This window comes from Plectrocnemia conspersa, unplaced genomic scaffold (genome assembly GCF_051122295.1).
Source record: "Plectrocnemia conspersa isolate PC_06_02 unplaced genomic scaffold, ASM5112229v1 ptg000009l, whole genome shotgun sequence".
Classification (NCBI taxonomy): domain Eukaryota; kingdom Metazoa; phylum Arthropoda; class Insecta; order Trichoptera; family Polycentropodidae; genus Plectrocnemia; species Plectrocnemia conspersa.
The window spans coordinates 330,103-353,100 of NW_028277173.1; the positions used below are offsets into that span (position 1 = coordinate 330,103).

A 22,998-nucleotide genomic window follows, 5' to 3' on the forward strand; every position below is an offset into this window, starting at 1 on the left:
ATTTACTATTAGCTTATATACACAGAATAAATCTAAAATATGTTGAATAAAAAAAATCTGAATTTATATCATTATCTAAAAAGGTTGTAGCCTAACTACATAAACGTACCATTACACAATTGATAGCAATTCCAAAGTTGTCACGATCCAGAAAAGTTTCGCCCCTCAATTAATCCCGGAGCGTCCGGATCGAATTTGGTGCAATTACAATATTTTGCCGCGTTCTCCGAATCAAATTACTTTTAATATAAAACTTAGACTAAGAATCGGGCACGAAAATAAAACAGGAGGAAAAAGCGGAAGAGCGAAGGGAGGAAGAAAAAATATATACATATACTTGTATAGAGATAAGAAGAAGGAAATCGGGGAAGACGAGATAAACGAAATAGCCGTCTCTCGTCTTTCATCTCTCGATGTGCCGCAGACGCCTTTTTAATTTTTAATATCGACCAAACTTTGCGAATTGCAGAAACTAATATAGAATCTTAATTAAATGCCGCAAATGGCGGTGTAACTTGGCGGCGGGTATAATTTGAAATTCCGCCCCGGCAGACGGTTTGTATTTTGTATATATTCAGAAGTAATAAGAAGTACAAACGGGGGTGCTTTGTATTAACGAGATCCAAGGAATACAATTTTTTTACCTTTTTCTTCATCTCGGAACCTTGCGGGAATTGCTATAGTTTTTTTTCATAAGAAAACACGCTATATAGTTATGTTCTATAAATAGGTATCTATACATTAAATTTCAATGCTTGTATGTATTATAAAAACTCGTTACTGAATCACTTTTGCGACATGAAATATTTACATTACATTTTTTTGGAAATTCAATTTTTATTGTATTATCTTTGTTTTTCTTGAGATAATTCAAATTACTTCCTGTCGCGAGGCACCGCAGCTAGTGAGCGTGTGGGTACTGGACTGTGAATTTTTATGGTTTATTTTAAAGAGGATTTGGAATAAATTATTTTAATAAAACAATAAATCTTTGTACTTTTTTTTAAGTTATATTAAAGTAAACATTTAGTGAAATCATATCTTAAAAATAACGCTATCCAGGTATGCATCATCGCATTGCAAACATTGTTCAAATCTGGACCACAAATTTGTGAAAACTCATTATCCGTTGAAGTGATATTACATGGCCTCCCAGAAGTCCTGACTCTTCTTGATTTTTTCTCTGAGGATACTTAAAGAGTCAGGCTTATAACGACAATTAAAAAACAAGCTGCTATTTTACGCGCAACGTGTCAGCGAGTTTTCACTAATTTGAGGTCTAGATATGAATAAGATTTGCAACGCGATGGTGCACATCTTTATAATTTTATTTTTTTAGATATAATTTTCCTACATATTTACATTAATATAAATTTGAAAAGAAAGCGATAAGATTTATAGTTTTTTTTAAATAAATTATTCCATTTCGCTTATCTTTATGGCCCAACTTGTATAAAGTAGTTGATTTTAGTGAGATAAATAACTACAATTAAATAAATAAGTAAATAATATTTTGTCAAAAAATTATAAATTAATGAATCACTTGTTAATTAAAAAATAATTTTAAGAATTTGTGTAGTCTTAAAAAGTTTGAAGACTAATTAGTCTGACTAATAATATTTATATTTAGAAAAAAATATTGCAATTTTTATAAAAATTAATTAAGATAAGTCAGTGAATAATAGAGAATAAGGTAAAATTTCCAATCATAATTTGTGCAATTTTCCAACTGTAATTATTTATTTTTATTTTATATTTTAAATCTGATTATCATAATTTTATACAAAAATATATTGAAAAATATTTTTTTAAATTTAAAGTACTATTAAAAATAAATACATATTCCCTAAAATTGTATAAATGATTTATTTATATAACCCATGTTTTATATAATATATTATAAAAGCAATTCAAATACAATTTCGGATCATCCTATGTCAGAAATTTGTTTTAATAGACATTCGCTTCTGAAATTACACAAAAATAACAGGCATACTTTCGACGCTGTGAAAAACCACCGAATTTTTCTCGTTTTATATTCTTTTTCTCGCCGAAAAGGTCCCGCTGTAATTGCTTATGGACCCCTGCGTTTTTTCTTGACAAGGGTCCCAAAGGGCGGAGTCGTCCCCAAAATTATTATAATTAAATGACTGACTGACTACGGCGCGACCTAATTGCAAATTGCCAATTTTAACTAACGCACATAAGAAAAGAGGATTACCTTAAAATATTTATAACGTAATAAATAGCAAAATTTTGTCTAAAAACTAATTATAGACTGATTTTTTAAAGTATAAACATTAAAATATAAAAGATGCTGAGAATATTAAGCGTTATTTATATAATTCATGCCAAACTAAACTTGAGGATTTATTCATTTTTTTCTTAAATTAAATATTTTACAAACACGTAAACAATAGTAATACAATAAAATCATGAAATATAATTTACTCCTTACTATAAGATCACCCTTAAAATTTTAAATACAATTAATATTGCTTATTGGTGACTCATTATTGAATACCTATTCGCAATTTGATAGTCACTTTATTGCAATAACGTCATTCTCATATTTTGTACGGTGGTTTTATAGCGAGTTAAAAAGTCTTTTTACGATCTGATTCAACATTACTTTACTTTCGTTCTCCCCCTTTTGATAAAACGAGTATTTTCAAAATAAAATCACACACAATAAACAAGAATAATTACGACCGAGAACGCTTTAATGTACGGATATCGTTTAAAAAATTAATGCATAATAAATTTACGCGCATTGGGCCGTTATTTATTTTTTCATATAAAATTATGCAAGCTAATATGGTAATGTTATGGAGAATTATGCCACATAATACACGCACCTATAATAATTCGATTTTTAAAATTAAATTTTAAATTTGTTAAGCAATTAATTTTCAGCCATGTCAATGATAAAATAATATTTTTTTATTACAAAAATAGGCCTTGTAGTAAAACGCCTTAAAGATAAATTAATTACTTTATGAAAAATAGACAATTACAACTAAATAAAGTCACTCTTTTCTTCACAATAACTTTTTACGTGTAAATGTTAAATAGTGTCTATTTTTTAATTTTTTTTAACCTTTATACATTTATATTAAGAAGCTTTTTAATGAAACAAATTGAATATAGTTTTGTTTGTGATCTTCCTATCTAAACTAAAAAAATTTCGAGTCTACGTTTAAGATAAAAACCAATAAATTAATTTGCTAAAAAATCAGGATAATTTTAAAGGTACTTAGCGTGAGTTTCTTAATTATTTAACTGCAATTTCTATAAAGTATATCTTAGTATGTTAAAACAAAATTCAAATACAATAATAATTTTGTTATTCACGTTATAAATAAATTCCTATTAATTAAAGTTATTGTGAACAATCAATTAAATTAAATTCTATAAAAATAAAAATAATATATGTTTTTTTATAACAAAAACGTTATGATGATGTCTTAACAAAAATACGATTTAGCATCCACTTTATTTTCAAAACTTTTCTCACCAGCGATAACAATATTTTTTTAAGTAAAAAATATAAATGAAAGTTAATTATAAAAAAACTTTCTTTTAACGAAAAGTTATGTTTATATTATGTTTGTAAAAAATATTTAAAGCACCAGAAAATACATGTGTAATACGTGCTTAAATTATAACTAGGGCTTCCAAACCGGATAAGAGCCGGAACCGGGACCCTGAGAAAAACATCTGTTGTCCCACGAATTTTTCTATTTTGCAAAACTGATTTTGAGATTAGTTAAAAAGCCCTTCTGGACAACGATATTCGGTGCTTCCAAGAAATCCGTTAAAATCACAGCTGCACACTTAGTAGGTAGTGATAAACGGGGTATAGAAAAGGTAAAATTAATTATAATTAAAATTCAAGATGCAAGATATATGATATTCGTAAATTTGAACTCCGGGTCAGTATTTAATAGTTGGCAAAAATTACCCGGAACCGAACCGGGTACCCGGTTCCTAGAACCGGGTAATGAATTTGGGCGGGTATTTGGATGCCCTAGTTATAATGTAATTACGTTCAATTTTACTCGAACTATCGTTTAATTATATTTAACGACATTTTACAAATTTTATAATATAGAAATGATTTTTTTAGAAAATATATAAAAATAAAGAGTAAAGAGTAAAGAGTATTAGCCATACTACTAAAAATGCCAAGTGCCATCATTAAAACTCTAAATATATTTGGTGCTCAGCAGCTTTGACCAATTTTGTGCGGGTTTATCTTTAAGGAATGATCCACTCTCTCTCTCTCTGGTGCGCATATAGATCAAGATTGCATTTTGTTCTAGCATTTTTGTACTTTTTGTGTTACAATATTATACTTTGATATTATTTATAGGGGTAATCAGCTATAATGCCATAGTTATCATAAGTATTTGCTGAGCTTGTTCGAATTATTTTCACGAACATCAATAATGTTAATATTGAGAGCCTTGTTTATATATTATTGTTGTATAAGCATCAAAAATAAATCGGCAAGTTCTGCCTAAATTATTTAATTTTTATATTAAAAAAATATATTTATTTTTTATGTGTTTGGTGACCAGCAGCTTTGACGAATCTTGCGCGAGTTTATGTTGAGAAATTAAGATTTAGAACATATGCATTTTTTTTGATACGCCCATAGACCAAAATTGCACATTGTGCTAGCATTTTTGTATATTTTATTTTATAATATTTTACTTTGCCATTATTTATAGGGGTGGTGAGCCATAATGACTTATTGATCCTTATTAATCATATTTTCTGTTAGCATGAAATAATTATTTTTCGCATTTTAATAAATACTATTTTCAGCTTAATTTATTTTTAGGATCTTATTTGTATTATATATTATTGTTGTATATGTAATATGCATATTTTTCAAAAATAATTTTCTTAGATCTTGTGTTTTTATTAAAGGCTTCTTAATATATTTAGTGGCCAGCAGCTTTCACAAATCTTGTACTTGTTTATTTTGAAGGAACGCAATAGACAAAAAATGCATCTTCTGCGTAAATTTTTGTATCCTTTCACCATATTATTTTTATTACGGGTAGTCAGCTATAATGAATAGATGATCATAAATAATTGTATTATTCAATCGCATAAATTAATTCTTTTCACGCATCGCAATAAAGACTTTTCTTTAGAGAGCTTTGTTTGTAAAAAAGATTTTCATAATTTTTTGTCAAAACTAGATTGCCAATTATTGATGATATCTACAGTTTTGTTAAAATCACAGTATCAAGTGTTTTTATGACTAGTTCAATATTATGTTTAATGGCCAGCAGTTATATTAAATCTTGCGCGAATTTATCTTGATCAATTGTGACGAAGGAGAGATTTTTTTCGTAAGATTATATACTTAAATTGCATCTTTTGCGAGCATTTTGTCACTTTTTGTGTTATAATATATGTTTTTGATATTATTCATAGGGGTAGTCAGCCATAATGACTTTATCATGACTAGTATAAAATATTTTTTCCACACATCTCAATGATGTTATGTTTAATCATCTTTAAAGAGTCTTGTTTGTATATTATTGATAAATATTTATATATATTTTTACGCTTTTAGTAATGATGATTTTTTTTGTATGTAGATCATTATGTCAACATATTGTTTTTAATTAGATATTTTTATTTAGATTTCGTTGTAGTTACGACTTGATCTTTCTCAATACTAATTAAATAAGTAACAATGGACAATTGACAAGACTGTCACTTCTGTGGGTTCATACCCACACATACATACATATGCTCATATGCAAATGCATTTTTCGGACCTTTCCAAGCGTCGGTCTGTTTTCCGTAATTTAATTAGTACCCCCTTTGAATTCTTTTAGTTGTTCACATATGATCGTTTAACCGTACGTGCCGCTCCCGCGCCGGATAACGAGATAATGAAACGGATATTTTTCAGTTTTTATTTTCACTGTTAATTCCTATGTCCCGCTGTCGCTGCGTCGCCACTGGAAAATTAATAAGCCACAGGCACATTTTTTATTTTATTTCTTGCAACGGCGCCACTGTCTGCAGCGACTGACTGTAACTGAATTTGCATTCGCACATAAACTTTTACTATAGGACGTCTCGATGGACGAGTCGGGTTAAATCATTTAAACGGCTGCGGTTTAACATTGAAATCATAGATGGGTATGGCTTGGACATATACTTATTTTGTTAAGGGTTAAAAAAATGAATACTGACCTACTACGTGTAAATAGCCAAACTGCGTTTTGGCAGTGGCTGTGTTGATTTGGCACATGTATCTCCCTTTGTCTTCTTCGTGCACATTAGTTATGTGCAAAAACCACGTGCGATGCTTATCGTGGGTTACGCTGATTCTAGGATTCCTCGTGATCACATGATTGTGCACTGTAAGGATAGCAGACTGCTCGAAATGCATCCACGCCACCTAAAAGCAAAAATAAATCAACATTTATAAATGTAATATGTGTTAAACAATGTATGTCGGCATTAAAGTGCAATGTCCAAAATCTCGATAAAACAGTTGCAGTATCACTGTAATATTAATATTTATTATTATGTTAATTAAAAGAAAAAAAATTACAACTTCTTGTTTCTCGAGAATTTAAATATCAATTTATACTAATATGTTTAAATGGTTTACAACAGCTGTAATTATTTTTTTAAAACGAGTGGTTCAAATCCACTAATGATAAAAAAAATACGGATTTCATAACAACACTGTTTGACAATATAAGTTTTATGACCGACTCTAGGAATTACGATTATCAAACATTTCGTTAAACCTTACTCAATCATTAGCTGGTTAACAAATTAATGCAAGAAGCAATTACTTAAGATTAAATTGAAGAATAATCAATATTTGTAATTAAATTCTGCATAGTAAATAGTGTAATATAATTTTATTGTAATTTTTGCAAAAAATCATGTAATAAAAAGTGTTCATTAATTAAACAGTTATTAAATATCAACTTTATTATAGTTTAAATCAAAAATAATATTTATACTGTCAAGGGCATCATTTCAGATTTTTTAAAGGGTGATCAAAAGTTGCCCATTTAGTGGTCGTTTTTTTAATATTTTTATTTAATTATTATATATATTATTTCATCAAATGACATGCATCTTTCTAGCTTAATTCAAGGGACGTCTTTGTTTAGAATACACGTCAAAAGCAATACAATCGCGCCGTCGCAGTGGAAACGTTCGTTTATATAGCGTTCATATTAAGACTTTTCATAATAATATTACGACTTTAATCCAATGAAGCACATAAGAACCAAATTTCAATCAATAGGTGAACAAAAAAATAACTTTTAAAAATTCACGTCAAAAGCAATAAAATTGTTCCGTCTAGCATATATATTAAAATTACAGCAAGTGAAAATAAATTAAAGCATATATAAACCGAGTTTTGACCAATGGTAGAGTGCAAAAAACAATTATAACTTCTCATAAGTCAAAAATTCACGTCAAAAGCAATAAAATCGTGACGGCGTTGATACGAGTTTTTGCTTTTGGCGTGTATTTTTGACTTCTGTGAAGTGATAATTGTTTTATGCGCTCTCCTATTGGTCAAAATTTTGCTTAGATTTTCTGTATGGAAATATAAATAAAATTAATTCGTTTTATATAAATAAAGTTATCTTGAAGAATATATAGAGAATATTTGGCACAGACATTTAAACAGCATTTCACAGTCGATGCCAATCTCAACTTTAGACACACACATAGCTGTATACAGTTAAGGATATACGAAAATATGGCATTGTCGCGCAGAAAATTGCACGTCTACATATTTTGAATACAATGTACCGTTGCTTCCGGCGATGGAAACAATCAACTTGAGAGCCAGGAAATTGCTGCTCATTGTGCTGTTGCCATTGCCCGAGCTACGTAGATTGCATTAGCTACATTGTAGTCACATTACTATTAAGTGATTAAGGCGCACGTGACAACGCGACAGGTACGGCCAAACTTTTTTGCCGATGAATCCTTAATAACTAAAGTCGGAGACCAGCGACAGTAGAAAGTTTTTGAATGAGCGCGTTGCATAATTAAAATGCTCAGTGCGGCTGACAAAAATAGGATGCTGTTGTCCTCGTAGAAGAAAAAAATATCAACGTTGAAACGCGGTTAAATTTATTTCAAACTTAATTTTACACATAGTAAATAAGCACTTTTTGACATAAATAGTTCAAGACGATTCATACACTTCCATAATAAGACATTTTAATTAATTTAATAAATTTATTTTAATAAAATATCTTTAAGCTTTACTTATTTTGTGAATATAAAACAGGGATAATAATACTACACCATATATGTAGTTATTGTGGCTTTTTCATGTGATTTTTATTTTTGTGATTATTAAACACAAACAGTGAGTTTTAGTGACAAAAGTATATTGCTATATACGAATAGGTTTAAAGTCGTCTTTCAGGGGTAGCGAAATCATAGTCGAAAGCATCGTTCAAATATTTAGTAAGCGGTCGAAAAATGACAGTGCCGATTCCGACCGTGCTCTCCTTGGCCGTTTCCCTTTTTTTATGGCATTAAATGTCATAGGTACAATAAATTATTGCTAGATTTATCTTACCTTATAAAATGCTATTTCTAGTATATAAAAAAATATTTTATAAATTTATAAGTTACTGAATATCTTCAATTAAATATCTATAAATTGCGTCCGTTAAAACACGCTTATATCACGCATGAAATAGATTAATCAAAATTTCGGCAAACAAAAAATTGGCCCACACGCGCCGCAATTAATCAAACCAAATTACTCGCATAATTGAATGCTCTCTCTATATATACGAGAGTCATATATAATATTTTTTCATCGTTATTATATTAAGGCGCCCAGACACATTATTATTATCGGATCGCCATTCGTTATCTTCTTTTCCGTAGTCGGAGACGCGGATACGTTCTATACGTAATGCCGGCGATAGCATTCCGATCATGTCCGAGCTACCTTTCGAACACTAATTCAATAAATGACATAAGGGATGGTACGTGCGGGGGCCGGCTTCGGGACATAACAACGGCCCTAATGCGATATGTGTCATTAGCGTTAATCACGTCTTTAGCCACCTAAGGGAAGGAGATCCGGAGAGGGCACCTGGCCGCCGCCAGATACCCACTATCCTAATTATGATCTCTAATCTGGCCGAGAGAGGCAGCCGCCGGCGACCTGCGCGTGTTTGTGCCGATTTGACGAGCGATATTTACACACGCGTGCGACACGTGATCGGGAATACTAACCGCTCTAATGCGATCGCATAACACATAACGAACGCGGGCGAAAAATCTAATATTTTTATAACGAATCAGGCGGCAGGAGCGGTGTAACGAAGTAAGAGTTCGTATCCTGATTGGCCGAGACGTGTGTGGAACTCTGCAAAATCTGGGGCATGACTTCGATTTTTGCTTTCGAAAAGGTCATACGTGATCTATGCTCGAGTTATGGATGCATGGCGTGTGTTTCTCTCTGATTGGATGCGGATAGTGATTGGCTTGTTTGCCGTGGAAAATATACTCAAACCGATAGACTGAAAGACTAAGAGTAGCGACGTGAATAAGAACTCTAATTTATTACAAAAATATGATGATTTATAATCCTTGAACTAAGCATGACAAATAAATACGTAATAAAAAAATTCATGACGAGTTAATTCGTCGTGAATTTCTATTTAAAAAAAATTGAATTAAAAAAATCTGATGATTTAAGATCCTTGAACTAAGCATGACAAATAAATACGTAAGTTAATTCGTCATGAATTTTTAATAACTCATCTACAGCAGTCGAGTCAAAATATTACGCTTCATACTTAGTTTTATTTCAGACAATTCAACAATATAGATATTTTAAATACCGGTATTACCAAGATAGAAAACAGTCAATACCAGTATTACCGGTATTGACATATTTTATTTTGTTTATTAATTAATAATAATAATAAAAAACTTAAAAAATAAGATCTATATATTTAAAGTCGAACTAAAGACTTAATTGCTTAATTTATGCCGTAATATTTATATTTTTGACTTTTGATACATGGTTCGGATTTAGTCACCCTTAAAGGGATATGACTACGCAGCCAGATAGACGCAGTTGTAAAAACTTTATTTAGTTTATATTATTTATTGCAACAAACTATGATGAGCGAGATTGTTATTTTTCGAGCGGTGGTCGAAAAGCTGGAAGAGAGATGATATCAGAGGCCTTGTAGGTGAAGCAGCGACTGTGTAGTGGAGAATAGTCCCTCTGTTGCAGTGGTCTCTGGTGATGGCGGTCCATGACCGTATGGTCCTCGTCTACGGGCCGAATTTTAGCGCATCTATCTCCTGTTGGGCTATACCTGCGTGTCTGTAAGTGTCTCTTCTCTCTTCATTGGAGATCAATCGCAAGTATTCAAACCTGCAAAGCTTGCTGATGAATCACAAATATGTATATGCCTTTAGAAAGTGACATTTGTTTGATAGACATAATTTAGAGGTCAAATTGTGCAATGGGAATATTGTGACCTTACGGTGCTTTTTGTCTTCCAGTGATATATTGTTTCCTGTGACCGTTTCGTAACAAATAAATATTCAATCAATGTACCAAATAATCCTTGCGTGTTATTAATATAAAGTCCTTTTTTCTTGTCGTAACGAGAGCTTCTGTGTAATCCCATTCTTTAAATTATTGTCTAGTTAATCCTTATAAAAAATCTGTATAATTTTTTAGAGATTCTTACTATAAATGATGGATGTAAAGAAATTTGAAAACACATATTGACATACACACAGTTATATTCGTCATCTTGTTTTTAATGTTGTTTTAACTAATACAAATTTAAAAGATTCGTAGCTTCGTTTAAAAATATCTTTAAACTTAACCAAAAAGGGAAAAAAAGTAATTAAATAGAGATAAAAATAAAATAACGTCAAATTTATTAAATAAACCACTATTTTATTTAGCAATTGTACCCGAAAATAAAGAAATATAATCGGCAGGTCGAAAAGCATAAAGTCAAATTAACAGGCGTAAAAATCTGAATATCATACTAATAAATTATAAATGTCAATGACGAAAAATGCGCCCATTTGATAAAATGGGACACCACCGTGGGAAAACTTTTTTCAGATTACATCAAAGTATTCGTCATAAATCAGAATTTTTAAAAATATCCGTCGCAAACGCCTCATTTGAGATTGCTATTTTAAACGGCCGTTTGTTTTCTACTGCATATTTTTGCAATAGTCATCAATCTTTTGTAATTACTGCTCTATCGAAAGGACCAGAAATCAAAATCTCCTATGTAATGTAATGAGGTTAAACTTTTAATTAAAAATTCACTCTCTTTACAAAAAAAAAACTAGAGTCGCTGTGGAGGTAGTCAATAGACAATCAACTACCTTTTAGCGTCGCAAGTGTAACATTTTTATATTTTTTAAATCGTCTTTCCTGGCGAATTTTTTTTAAGAGGTGTTTTGAGCTTCAGCTACATGGTTCTTTGCTTTGCCCTTTTTCGATCTTTTGATCAATGCAATGATTTGAGGCAGAAACAGATTATTTAATATTGTATAATAAATTACTGATTCGAATATTTTTGCATAACAGTGATTATTTTATTGCACAATTTTTGGTTCATATCATATTATACTTTAGTGTTTCTAAATCGCTCAAATAGTGATAGTTCTAAATGAAGTTTTTGCCTGAAGTGAATTAGAGTCCATACGCATTGAAATGATGCAAAAATAGCAAAGGTTTTCGACAAGATAATCTAATTTAATAAAAACTAGCAGTCATCTAATATTGGTTTTAGACGCTATGGAATTATTAATATATTCTGTGGTTATACTTTACTTTACTCTTTGAACAAAACTGAATTGTTATTGATCCAAAAGTTACTTATTTAATCAAAGAAATTCTGAATTTATTCAAGAATGAAATAATAAAACAAACACCGATCTGCGTAGGTAAGAAATACACAAAAGAAAAATTCCTGAAAGACCACCTAGCGAGATTAAAATGCCTCGGCGCAAACACAAACACAAACAAGCTTGATTACCGACACAGCTTTATGGCATTCGACTTTATGATCCGAAAAATTATGTTATTCCCCATTAGCGACGAATCGCGCGTGTTTACAGATTCCTAAGAAAAAAAGAGAAGAGTCACCCCCTTTGTTCTTCTTCTCCGGGATATAAATTGCAGGCCTGCCACCCCCCGGGATAGACTCCCCGTCTGGAGATTCGTGTTCTTTCGCTTGTTTTTACCATTCCCATTCGACACACGTATTTTCATCGGCTGTCTCCATAGATCAACCCCTAAATATTATTGTCCCCGGGATAGTCGCTCCGCATTATTACGGCCCCTTTGAAAATCGTTTATTCACCAGTTACTACTTCATTTATCTCCTGTGGAAAAACGTCACATACGAAGAATCTTTAATATGTATGAGTCGAATGGAAATGCCGTGCTTGCTACGGCTGCGCTATGAAAATCTGACGGACTTTCCGTTTGCGATTCAGATGTGCGTATGGTGTAGAATTTAACTAAAAATAAACAGAATGCTGCGTATTTTGCCAGAATATGCAGACAGAAGTATAAATTATTTTATTTTAACCCTACAGTTCCAACTATGAATTAATTCTTAAGTTCATCACGAACAATATAAAAAAATTAAATCGTCTTAGCAAATTTTTTGTTAGGTTTTTTCATTTTTACACAACCAAAAATAACATTAACAAATACCGTGACAGACTTTCAAAAATCATAAACATTACTTCTCGTAACCGAAACTTTGTTTCTCAGTATATGAAAAAAATAGATGGTTCAAACAAACAAAAATTATAATCAAGGAATGGGGAAAATCGATATATTCGATTATTTAAGAGGACTTTACCGTTAGGGAATTCGCTCTAAGAAATAGAATTGGATGTTTATATGTTTTATTTAGAATGTTGCCATTATAAATATGTGGATTTTGTAACGATTTACTTGTCCAAAAATAAGCTTATAAAATTTTATAAGGTGAATTGTTTTATACATCCTCTCTGCTCCAGAGTATATTATATTTGTAGACTTAAACCAATACGCAACAGAAACGTAATAAAATAGGTAAGATTGAGCATTTAATAAATCAACAAAATACCTGAAGAAAATGTACATCTTGTAAAAAGTGTACAAAGTATGCATGCATCAAATGTAACGTCAAACTTCATCCAAAAAAATATTAGGGAAATTATAAAAAGAAAGAAATAGTAAAAAACCGTTGACTATTTAATATTCGAAAAGTTCAAAATAACAAATATTTTTTGAAAGTCTAATTCAGCATCGCAAGTACTCATATATTTTTACTGCGACTCAACAACAACATTTTTGAGCAACATCGCCACCCGATACTGAAACCTGATTGACATAATCTCTTGAAATTTTACGGTGTCAAACCAATCAGTTTCTAAAACTCAAAATACTACAGTTTATAAATGAGACATTTAAATAAATATTATACAATTGTAAGAAAAAAATCTTTACTTGTAGATGAAAATATTTAAAAACTCAATTAAACAAATTGTGGTGTTAAGGTAAATACCTAAAATGTAATTTTTCTATGATAATAATTATGTGCCTAAATCAGAGACTTTTAAAAATATTCAGTAATTAAAGACATGTATTTATAAATTAAATAATAGTAAAATAAATCATTTATAAGTTCTTATAACTCATTATTATTAAAAATTATATCATTAAAGGGTTAATATTATCATAAATATTGTTTTAATTGATGACTACAAACCTCAATGTAAATACGTAAGATTAAGTATTAAAAATATTTAATGTAAAAAAAACATCAAATAAACACAAAAGATGGAAGTGAAACAATTGTCTGCATTTTCAATTACATCTCTTGTGAAATATGCCAAGCATTCAGATTAACTTATTTTTGCGTACAAAAGGAAAACATTTCATTGTCATCCCTTAGCCGAGTTTGTCATCCCGCCACCGTCGATTGTCACGCCGTCGAGAATTTAAAAGTTGCGGGGCGTTCTGAGTCATTTGCGCCCTTAAAAATCTCGGTCGTAATACCGGAACGAAAAATTGCCACGTTAATTTAGGGTTGAATTGTCTACCGGCAGACAAAGAGGATCAGATTCAAAACAGTTACTAGAGAGAGGGAGAGAAAGCTACGAAGACTTTTAGTGTCTGAGAGCAGCAGAGACAATAAAATCCGAGACAGTGAACGATACCGTTTTTCATTCGCGATCACAATACAGCGGTACTAATAAAAATATATTGTTACATATAAGTTGATTGCAGTTATTTGGGTCGAACAGTTGTGGTAGAATACCTGTGATATTTAGTTTAAGCTTGTTTTTAAATAGGTTAAAAATGTACTCAAAACTTTCGACAAAATGATCGTGTGTAAGCATGCACTCAATTAATCGCATGGCCTAGTTGAAAGCTTAACGTGGCTTTAATTATATTCTTGGCAATTTAAGGCCGCTCAAAAAACACAATAAGGGTTATAAACTTGAGAGTTGACTTAGGTTATGGATGAAAATTAGAAGGGAAGGCTTAATAGTGATTAAGTTGATATATACAACCAGAAAAATCAAAAAAAAAATTATGGTATTTTTAATAAATTTATTGAGATGTAAACCGGTATGAAAATACTTAATAAAAGCTTTTATAGGTAAGGTTAGGTTGTGCTAGATTTTTTCTAAAACAAATAATTATCAAAACATATTGAGTTAAAACCAAAACTAAAGTTTTTGCTAGTGTTTTTTATCGTTTTTTTAGATAACTCGTTATTAGATTAGGTTAAGTTAAGAACGAAGTTCTTTTTATTGTGTCAGGTTATATTTGCTTACTTCTTAAACCAATGGTTATCAAAACATATTAAAAAAAAATTAAGGCTTTCGCTAATGATGTATTTATATTTTTTTTGCTTAACTTATTTCTAGGTATGATTAAGAAACTAATTATTTTTTGGATATATGTATATTTTTATCACATACATTGCTGTATTATAATTAAATTATAGTTATGCTTTTAAGATAGCGCATTTATTAGTGTTTCTAAAACATTACTTCAAATTATTACTGATTAAGCTACATGACCGTTGATTTTACAACAAGCACGATGCTCGTATAAATAGCTATAAAAGCCTAGATGCTCATACGTGCTCGTCAAAATACAATTTCAGAAATCATGTTGTAAGTAAACTAATATTTTAAAGCCTCGATTTTCATTTAAAGTATAATGACAAAATGTTACAAAAAAATTGTAAAAATTTTTTTTAATTTATTTTAGAAGTGATAATTCGCTTAGCTAAATTGCTTTGAATCAAATCTTTTTCTAAGCATATTTTTATGAAATGATAAAAAGAATAAATAAAAAGCAATTAATTGTGATAATATGTGAATTAGACAATTATACTCTTAGACAAAAAAACTTTGCTATGGGTATATGGTTTACGCGCATGACAGTGGTACAAAAATGGACTATACAAACGCGACTTCACTACACATTTACGCTCGGAATACTATTTTGTTTCAAGAACTTTGCTAAACAGACAACTTTTACCACAGATTTCTAAAAGGACTTAGCAACGACTTCTGAAAGAACTTAGCGACGCAACTAAATATCTACTATTAAAGCGACTACGTACAATCTGTACATTAGTAAAGTATTATTTACTGTTATATGTATTGTAGTTGGATGATATATTCAACAATCCTGGAGCTACACTGGCAACACAGAGGCGGAGCGGCAGCGAGAAGATTAATCGATTATCAACATTCTATCATGTATTTATCAAGCATCTGCAGCGGCTAATCTATGTATTATTTTAGTCCAACGGCATATATTAACGAAAAATTAAATAATAAAACAACACAATAAGAATATTTATTATATGATTAATTAATTTAATCTGTGTATACAACACTGGTTTTAAATAGATAGCTAGATTATAATAATACTATAATGCGACTCACATCTATCAAATTTATTTTCAAGCACACTTAAGCGTCCATTACACGCACAGTCCAAATTGTCTGCCATTCTAAGCCAGACGTTTCCAACTAATGAGTCATAACATAAAATTATATCAATGCATTAATTATTTTTTAAATCTGCTTCAGAAATTTAACTTAATCTAATCGTTCAAAACTTTCGATTGCCACAGTCTGCACAGTTTCAAAGCTTTCTCGGGGTGTTTCAAGCGTAATTACGCGTCGTTATTTCGACTGTCTCACGCACCGGCGCAATGTGGCGTGATGAACCTGGCCACCGTTCGGCGGGCAATAAAAGGCTGCGGCCGCTGTTAAAAAGGTGGCGCGATAGTAGGTATAAGGGGTGAGAATCAACGGCCGAGAAAATGAGGTTGGTGCTCTTTGAGCCGTGTAATGGACACGCGACGGTGCAAAGTGGCCACCACACACCCAGCGATTGTCATAGAAGTCTTGGTCTTCTTTGGGACACTTTCAGTGGACAAAAATACAGTAAACCCCCGAATAGCACTACCCCTATTAGCACTATCGACCATATGATTCGATACGGTATGGTTTTGGATCAGTATATATCGCACTTGCTCTTAAACTACGTTTCGGATCGGGTGGCCTCGAGTCCCAAGCTCTGAGTGAAACGGCAAGGATTATCAACTTTCTGCTAAGCTCCTGATCAAGTTTATATTAGGTTTCTATAAAAATATTATCAACACACTGCTATTATTATTTATAATAATTTTAACAACAGGAATAAATAAAATTAAAAGAAAATTTATTTCTTTCTTAAAACATATTTTAGATTGACTAGAAAATGGAGATGAACTATTTGTAATTTCAAGACAATTTAATAAAAATATAAATATATTTTTTATAAATGATTACGTTCCGCCCGTTATACTGCTACTAGCCTGTCTTTGACCAAAACGGTGTCAAAATCCCTCGGGCTGATCAAAGTATTTTCAAACCAAATTTTGATCAATAAGAGAGCGCAAAAACAACCCCCCCCCCCTCCCCTAAATGACGCCAATGTTTGCATGTAAACGTTTTCTGAGGAATGCATTTCAGTTATTTGTGTTCTCTATGACACTTCAGTTCACAGGCGGCTTGGGTCGAGAACGGAGGTGGAGCAATCCGTTGACGCTACCACTGCTACGAGTCACTAATGCGCCAATGGGCAATGGTTTATGATCGACTATAAGGAACAGATACTTTCACTATACCAATAAGTAAAAACCATTGTTATAAAAGCAATCGTAACTCTGTTTATTTTTAAATGTTTTGCTCACACAAAGCAATCGTCACGTTTTTTCTACATAAAACTCAATTATGACTGCTTTTAAAAGAGCTCACTTGTCTCAAAGCGTTTCTTTTGTCACCTCTTTTTCAATCTCCATCCAGATACACTGCAACAAGGAGGGCTGCCCTCCTTTATTTGCGCACGCACGTAATCCTAAGCCGAGGGGATAGTCGCCTTGGTAATTCCCGACACGAAATAAAAAATGAAATTTGTCGTGTTCCGTTTCCATTACCGATCCACTGGAATTTCTCTGTTTGTTCTCGAAATTTCTTCTCCCACTTACGCAATGCGGAACATCTTAAAAAAACATCTTACGTAAAAATTCAAGAGTGCTTTGCGGTTGCTATTTGTAATTTATTACATATAGACGTTGCTCCGAAACAAGTTCGAGCGTTGCGATTTTAGAACACGAAATTATTACAAAAATCGCTATATTTATTTAATTTTAATATATTTTTACATCCCAATAGTCAGATTTGCGCTTCATATAATAATCTAATAATGCAACTATGCTTTGAGTGTGTCTTCGCGTAATAGCTAATACAAAATATAATTCTTAACGGTACTAATGGCTGGTTAATTAAACGTCTCAATTAAGTAATTAGTAAAAGGTTGTTCTGAGAGAGAGGGGGTGCGTCTCAAAGGGGTAAGAAAATAAAGAGAATCGCCTATCGGGGTGGAAAGTTAATTCGGAGAGAGAGACGATCGGAAGAGCAGATAACGATATCCAGACTCGAATATAAAATCTCTCTTCATCTCGGGCCGCGATAACTTTTAATGGATTACAGAAACAAATTTACGACCGCACTGGTAGCTGTGCGGTGCAACGAAGGGAATCGTTAGGAATTGTTCGGAAGCCGATTTTTTTGGGAAATCTTCCGCATTGCGTAAGCGAGGGTTGAGTTTCGAGGATTAATCACGAATTACAGAGAAGTGCAACAAATCTTATTATTTAGCATACGTATATAATAAATAAAATAAGGAAACGCTAGTTCAGATTCAAGTATATAGAACCTATAAAAAGGCTATCGTCTGATCGTTATTTATAGATCTATGGACTATTGATTTTCCGTTGAGCTTGCAGAATAATAAATTTGCTTGTTTTTCTGTACTACATATCTATATAACTATTGACAACAGCTCATTTTTTTATTAATAAAATCAAGACCATCATTAACCTAAAAAAATACAAATATCGTCTGATATGTTTCAGGACTATCGAAGAATATATTAATTAAAGTCATAATCTTTTATTGAATTATTTTTATAGCAGCCTATCTGTATTTTTACAGTTAGAGAAAGTTGTAATTTCTTTTCAGGTAGAAAGTACACGTCAGTTTTAAAATATCGTCTTTATAGGAGCAGATAACTCTGAAATTAAACATGGAGAGATAGACCGCATTAGTCTTGGTAGACAACTTATTTTAGATAAAATAACTCTGGGAAGATAAGCTTTATAAACATTGAAACGTAACGTCTATAGGAGAACTTACATTTGAGAGCAAATCTCCGATGGGGGCAGCAGTACTAATTAGTACTGTCTCAATGCTGAAGATGATCGACATCGATAAGGATTAGAAACAGACATTTACATGCGAAGTTGAAAGTGGAAACCAATGTAATAATCTCCTGATAGGTGGTTGCCAACGTGACATGTCACCAGAATAAAGAAAAATTGAAACACAAAAACGCTTACGGCACAATAAGAAAAGCCTTTAAATTTTTTGAGTAACATAATAATGACACGGTCAAAATAACAATGACTTAAAGTGTAAGTTTTCCAACTCCACTTTTGGGTGAGAATGACTTAACAATGTTATCTTGTATTCTTAATCGAAATACACATGCTCAAAAAAATTCCATCTCCAAGATTTCAAAATTATTTTCCAATTGTCTATTTAGTTTTTTGTTTTCACTGTAAATTTGATAAATATGAAGTTAGTAAATTGTCACTTTAAGACTTAAAGTGACAAATAACTATAAATAGTTCCTTTAACGTTTCGATTATCGTTGACTTAAAGTTTAAGTCAACGATAATCGAAACGTTAAAGGAACACACGCACAAAAATAGCATCGCGGCGGAAGAGTTAAGGATGAAAATTGTACCGAAAAGATAATTAGTAATATAATAATCAATAAAATATGATTTAGCCTACACGTCTGTCATAAACGTTAGATCGGAATCAAAAACTTAATTTAAAGTGACTTTTATAATTTTTTTTTTATCTCCCGGATGAATAATTAAGAATTAAATCGAGCTAGCATAGTGACATATTCATTGCAAGCTGTAATAATAGTTAATAAATATTAAAAAATAATAATACTGATTTAAAAATGTTTTTAGTCTAACGTCTCACTATTTAGTGGTTGTTGATTGTGTTAGCGTGGTCGTAACATTTTTTTTTCAATTTTTTAAAAAAATAGTGGATTTCTGTAATAAAATAAAGAAGCATTTTTGTGCATTATTACCAATATAAAAAAATATTTTTATATGTTTTAATTGTTTGCTACGTTATACAATTAGCTATGAACTAATATTAATCGGTAATTGAAAAATAGAATAGCACTTGCTTTTTTTTTATAATTGAAATGTATAAATTTATTTGTACCGCATAGAATGATTTATACATTAAAACTTTCGGTTCATCCTTACATATTACATTCAACGCGTACAGTCAGTTGGTTTAATTGGTAACAATTTTCCGACCTCACAAATTCTAATCCCGCTCCTCCACTTTTTGACCCCTTTCCGTATTTCTTGCCGTTGCGCGTGCCATTTTTCAGCAGTAAAGGAAGAAGAACCATTGTGAACGCCGAATCGGATAAGGGGCGAAAATCCAGGGCCGGAGCTGGCGATAACGACTGGTGTTAAATTACATTCCCGGCATTTCAGAATGCAGATTGAGCACCGCAACGGTCGTACCCTCTCTTACCCCGGTCCGACAGATGCTTCTTAAATATTAGCATTCAGCATTATAACACTGAACACTTTTTCATTGCAGCTTTTGGGGAGGCTTATGCAGACTTTCGCAGATAAAGCTCTTAACGTTCCTAACAGACGTTCTTTTTATTTGAGATAGAATGAAAAAATATATAAAACAAGCAATCTGTTCTGCATGAAACATAAGGAATGTTTCGACAAATATAAATTAATGTTGGCTTATTAATTTAAACATTAAATCACGTATTCGATTTTAAATTTTTTTGTATTTTTATTATTATATTAGTTTAACATAATAATAACATGTCTTGAAAGACGACTAAAAGCCAGCAGCATCGTGTACCCAAAAACGTAGCACGCGAATGTCTTACGAATACTCGGAATACCATAAAATATTTATTGAGGATCAAATGATAAGCATAAAAGGAGTATTTCTTATTGACATCCATAAAATTCATATCTTTACGACTGCGTTTTATGATTTATTCCTCCTGATTTATGTTGTCGGTTATATTTGTACGGGACGGGCCCCGGAATCTATAAAACGCGTCCGAGCGGTCACAATGCAGTTTTTCAATAAATCGCTAATTGCCATCTTTATGGCTTTAAAAATATAAAATAAATATTATGTTGTTCTTACCTTGAATGATCCTAGATTTTTCACGGAACATGCTAATTTTACACTGCGTCCAGCAGGAACTGTAATGTTCTCGATCACGTCAGTGAACTCTGGGTCTTCTATCACTGTAAAAATAAACATTTTTTATAAATAATATTAAATATGCAATTTTCTAGTATTATTTATGTATTGTATATAAAGTCATAAATCGAAAGAAAATGGGATGATATGCTGAGATAAGAAAAACTAGTAGGAGGGTCGGTGTTGTTTTGCATCATCATATTTTATATAATAATAAATATAACCGGACTTTTCGGGAGGGTTGAATTCAGCGTTCTATTTTTATATATGCCTATGATAATATGTAACGAAATATTAATTTAATATATTGGTTTTATACCTGTTTTTATTACTTTATATTTTTTGCATACATCATATTTGCGATTATTATAAATATTGATTTTTTTGCGTTTTGAGGCCAAAGAAATGTGACTTTATTTATTGAGAAATATATAGATGATTTTATCTTATAAACATTTATTGAGAAGAGTATTGTAAAGTTCAATTGCCAGGTCTTGAAAGTCAGAGAGTCTTCGCTGGCATGTCGAGTTGTATTATTGTCGGCTGTGATTTTGCTCTCTAAACTATTGGCTTATTTTGCCTCATCTCTGCTGTAGTGAGTATGTATCATCTCTCCTTGTCTATATTTTTCATCCCTCGTGCCGTTTGTGATCATGTGTCACATATTTTATAATGCTGGTTCGAGATAGCTCTGGCGAATCGCATGAGAGGATATCTGCGTCCAATTGCATTGCTTATTGCACACATTCACGAATTATTTTTAAACGTATGAACTTCTAATTGCAATGATAATATCGCTTGTACAAAATATTTTGAAACAGCGCCTTACAGTTTTCACCAAAGCGCAATTGATATTTTTCATAGCCAGCGCCGTATTATGTATTAAATTGAAGTCATACAAAAAGCGATATCTAAAAATATTTTACCATAATGCATAGATATTTAAAAACTCCTAACTGCAATTAAAAAAAAAGGAAAGTAAGCAGATAATTTTTAATTTTTTTAATTTTTTAAATCCATTATATTATGTTTTTCTATTTTTAAACTTTTTTTTAATGATTTTTTCGAGCAGAATTTTGTATTTTTTAGTATACTATTTTTTGATTTATACTTTATTTACTTTAATAATCACTTCCCAGGCACAGTACGTTTAAAAAAATAACTCAAAAATAACTAGCACGGACACATCCTTTCCTATGCAGCGGTATAAAAAATGCACCCATTGTAAAATAATTTTAAACTTTTATTCAAATTAAATTTATAGAAAAATAAGGCTTTGAAAATTATTACAAATAATTTGCTGATTTTTGCAATGAACATTGACAAAATATAAATTTCTAAATTAGCTCTAGGTACTTTTTTTGAAGTATTTAATGAGTTTTTTATTTTTATTTGAAACAAAAAACAGATTAGATCGACTAACAAGCTTTGCCGAAATATTTACAACAGCTATTTAAAAAAAAAATAAGTTATCGATTCAATTAAAACATTTATATTAAATATATTTTTATGTTTTTTATTAATTTTTATTCAAATCAGTCTTACTATTTTTTCTAAGACTTCTTAACAAAGTAACAATTGTTTATGGTTCGATAAAACGCGACTGGCTAACAGACTCAGCAGAAATATTTACATGATCTATTATTTTTAGAATAAGTTAAATGATGTCATCATTAAAATTAGTATATAATAAGTATATTTTTTTCATTTAAATTTTTAGTTTAAATTGTTTTTTTCCCCTTTAGTTTTCTATCAAAGCCGTTATTTTGAAACAATATGGTGAATCAAATTGATTTTAAATGAACTTTGCAAAAATATTTATAAAACATATTTATAGAACAAGTAAAATGTCGATATAAATAAAACTACAGCAGTTTTCATTTTCTTAAATTCTGTTACATCCCAGATAGATAAAAAATATCTGAATTTTCATTACAAATCATTTTTTACTGCTTAAATTTTTTTTTAACGAAATTCGCCTTTATAAATATTGCAGATTAGACTATACAACTAAGCCGTAATAATATTTATAAGAGCTAT

General features: G+C 31.0%; 1 protein-coding gene across 1 annotated transcript in view; it reads right to left on the reverse strand.

Moving 5' to 3' along the window:
- Positions 1-22,998, reverse strand: part of LOC148231432 (neurotrimin-like) — a 168,751-nt gene that overhangs the window by 16,018 nt on the left and 129,735 nt on the right. Inside the window, exons 2-3 of the mRNA XM_088191761.1 lie at positions 20,899-21,002; positions 6,229-6,436 (exon numbers count right to left, since the gene is read on the reverse strand). Coding sequence (XP_088047887.1) covers positions 6,229-6,436; positions 20,899-21,002 — 312 coding nt within the window. The remainder of the gene's footprint in view (positions 1-6,228; positions 6,437-20,898; positions 21,003-22,998) is intronic.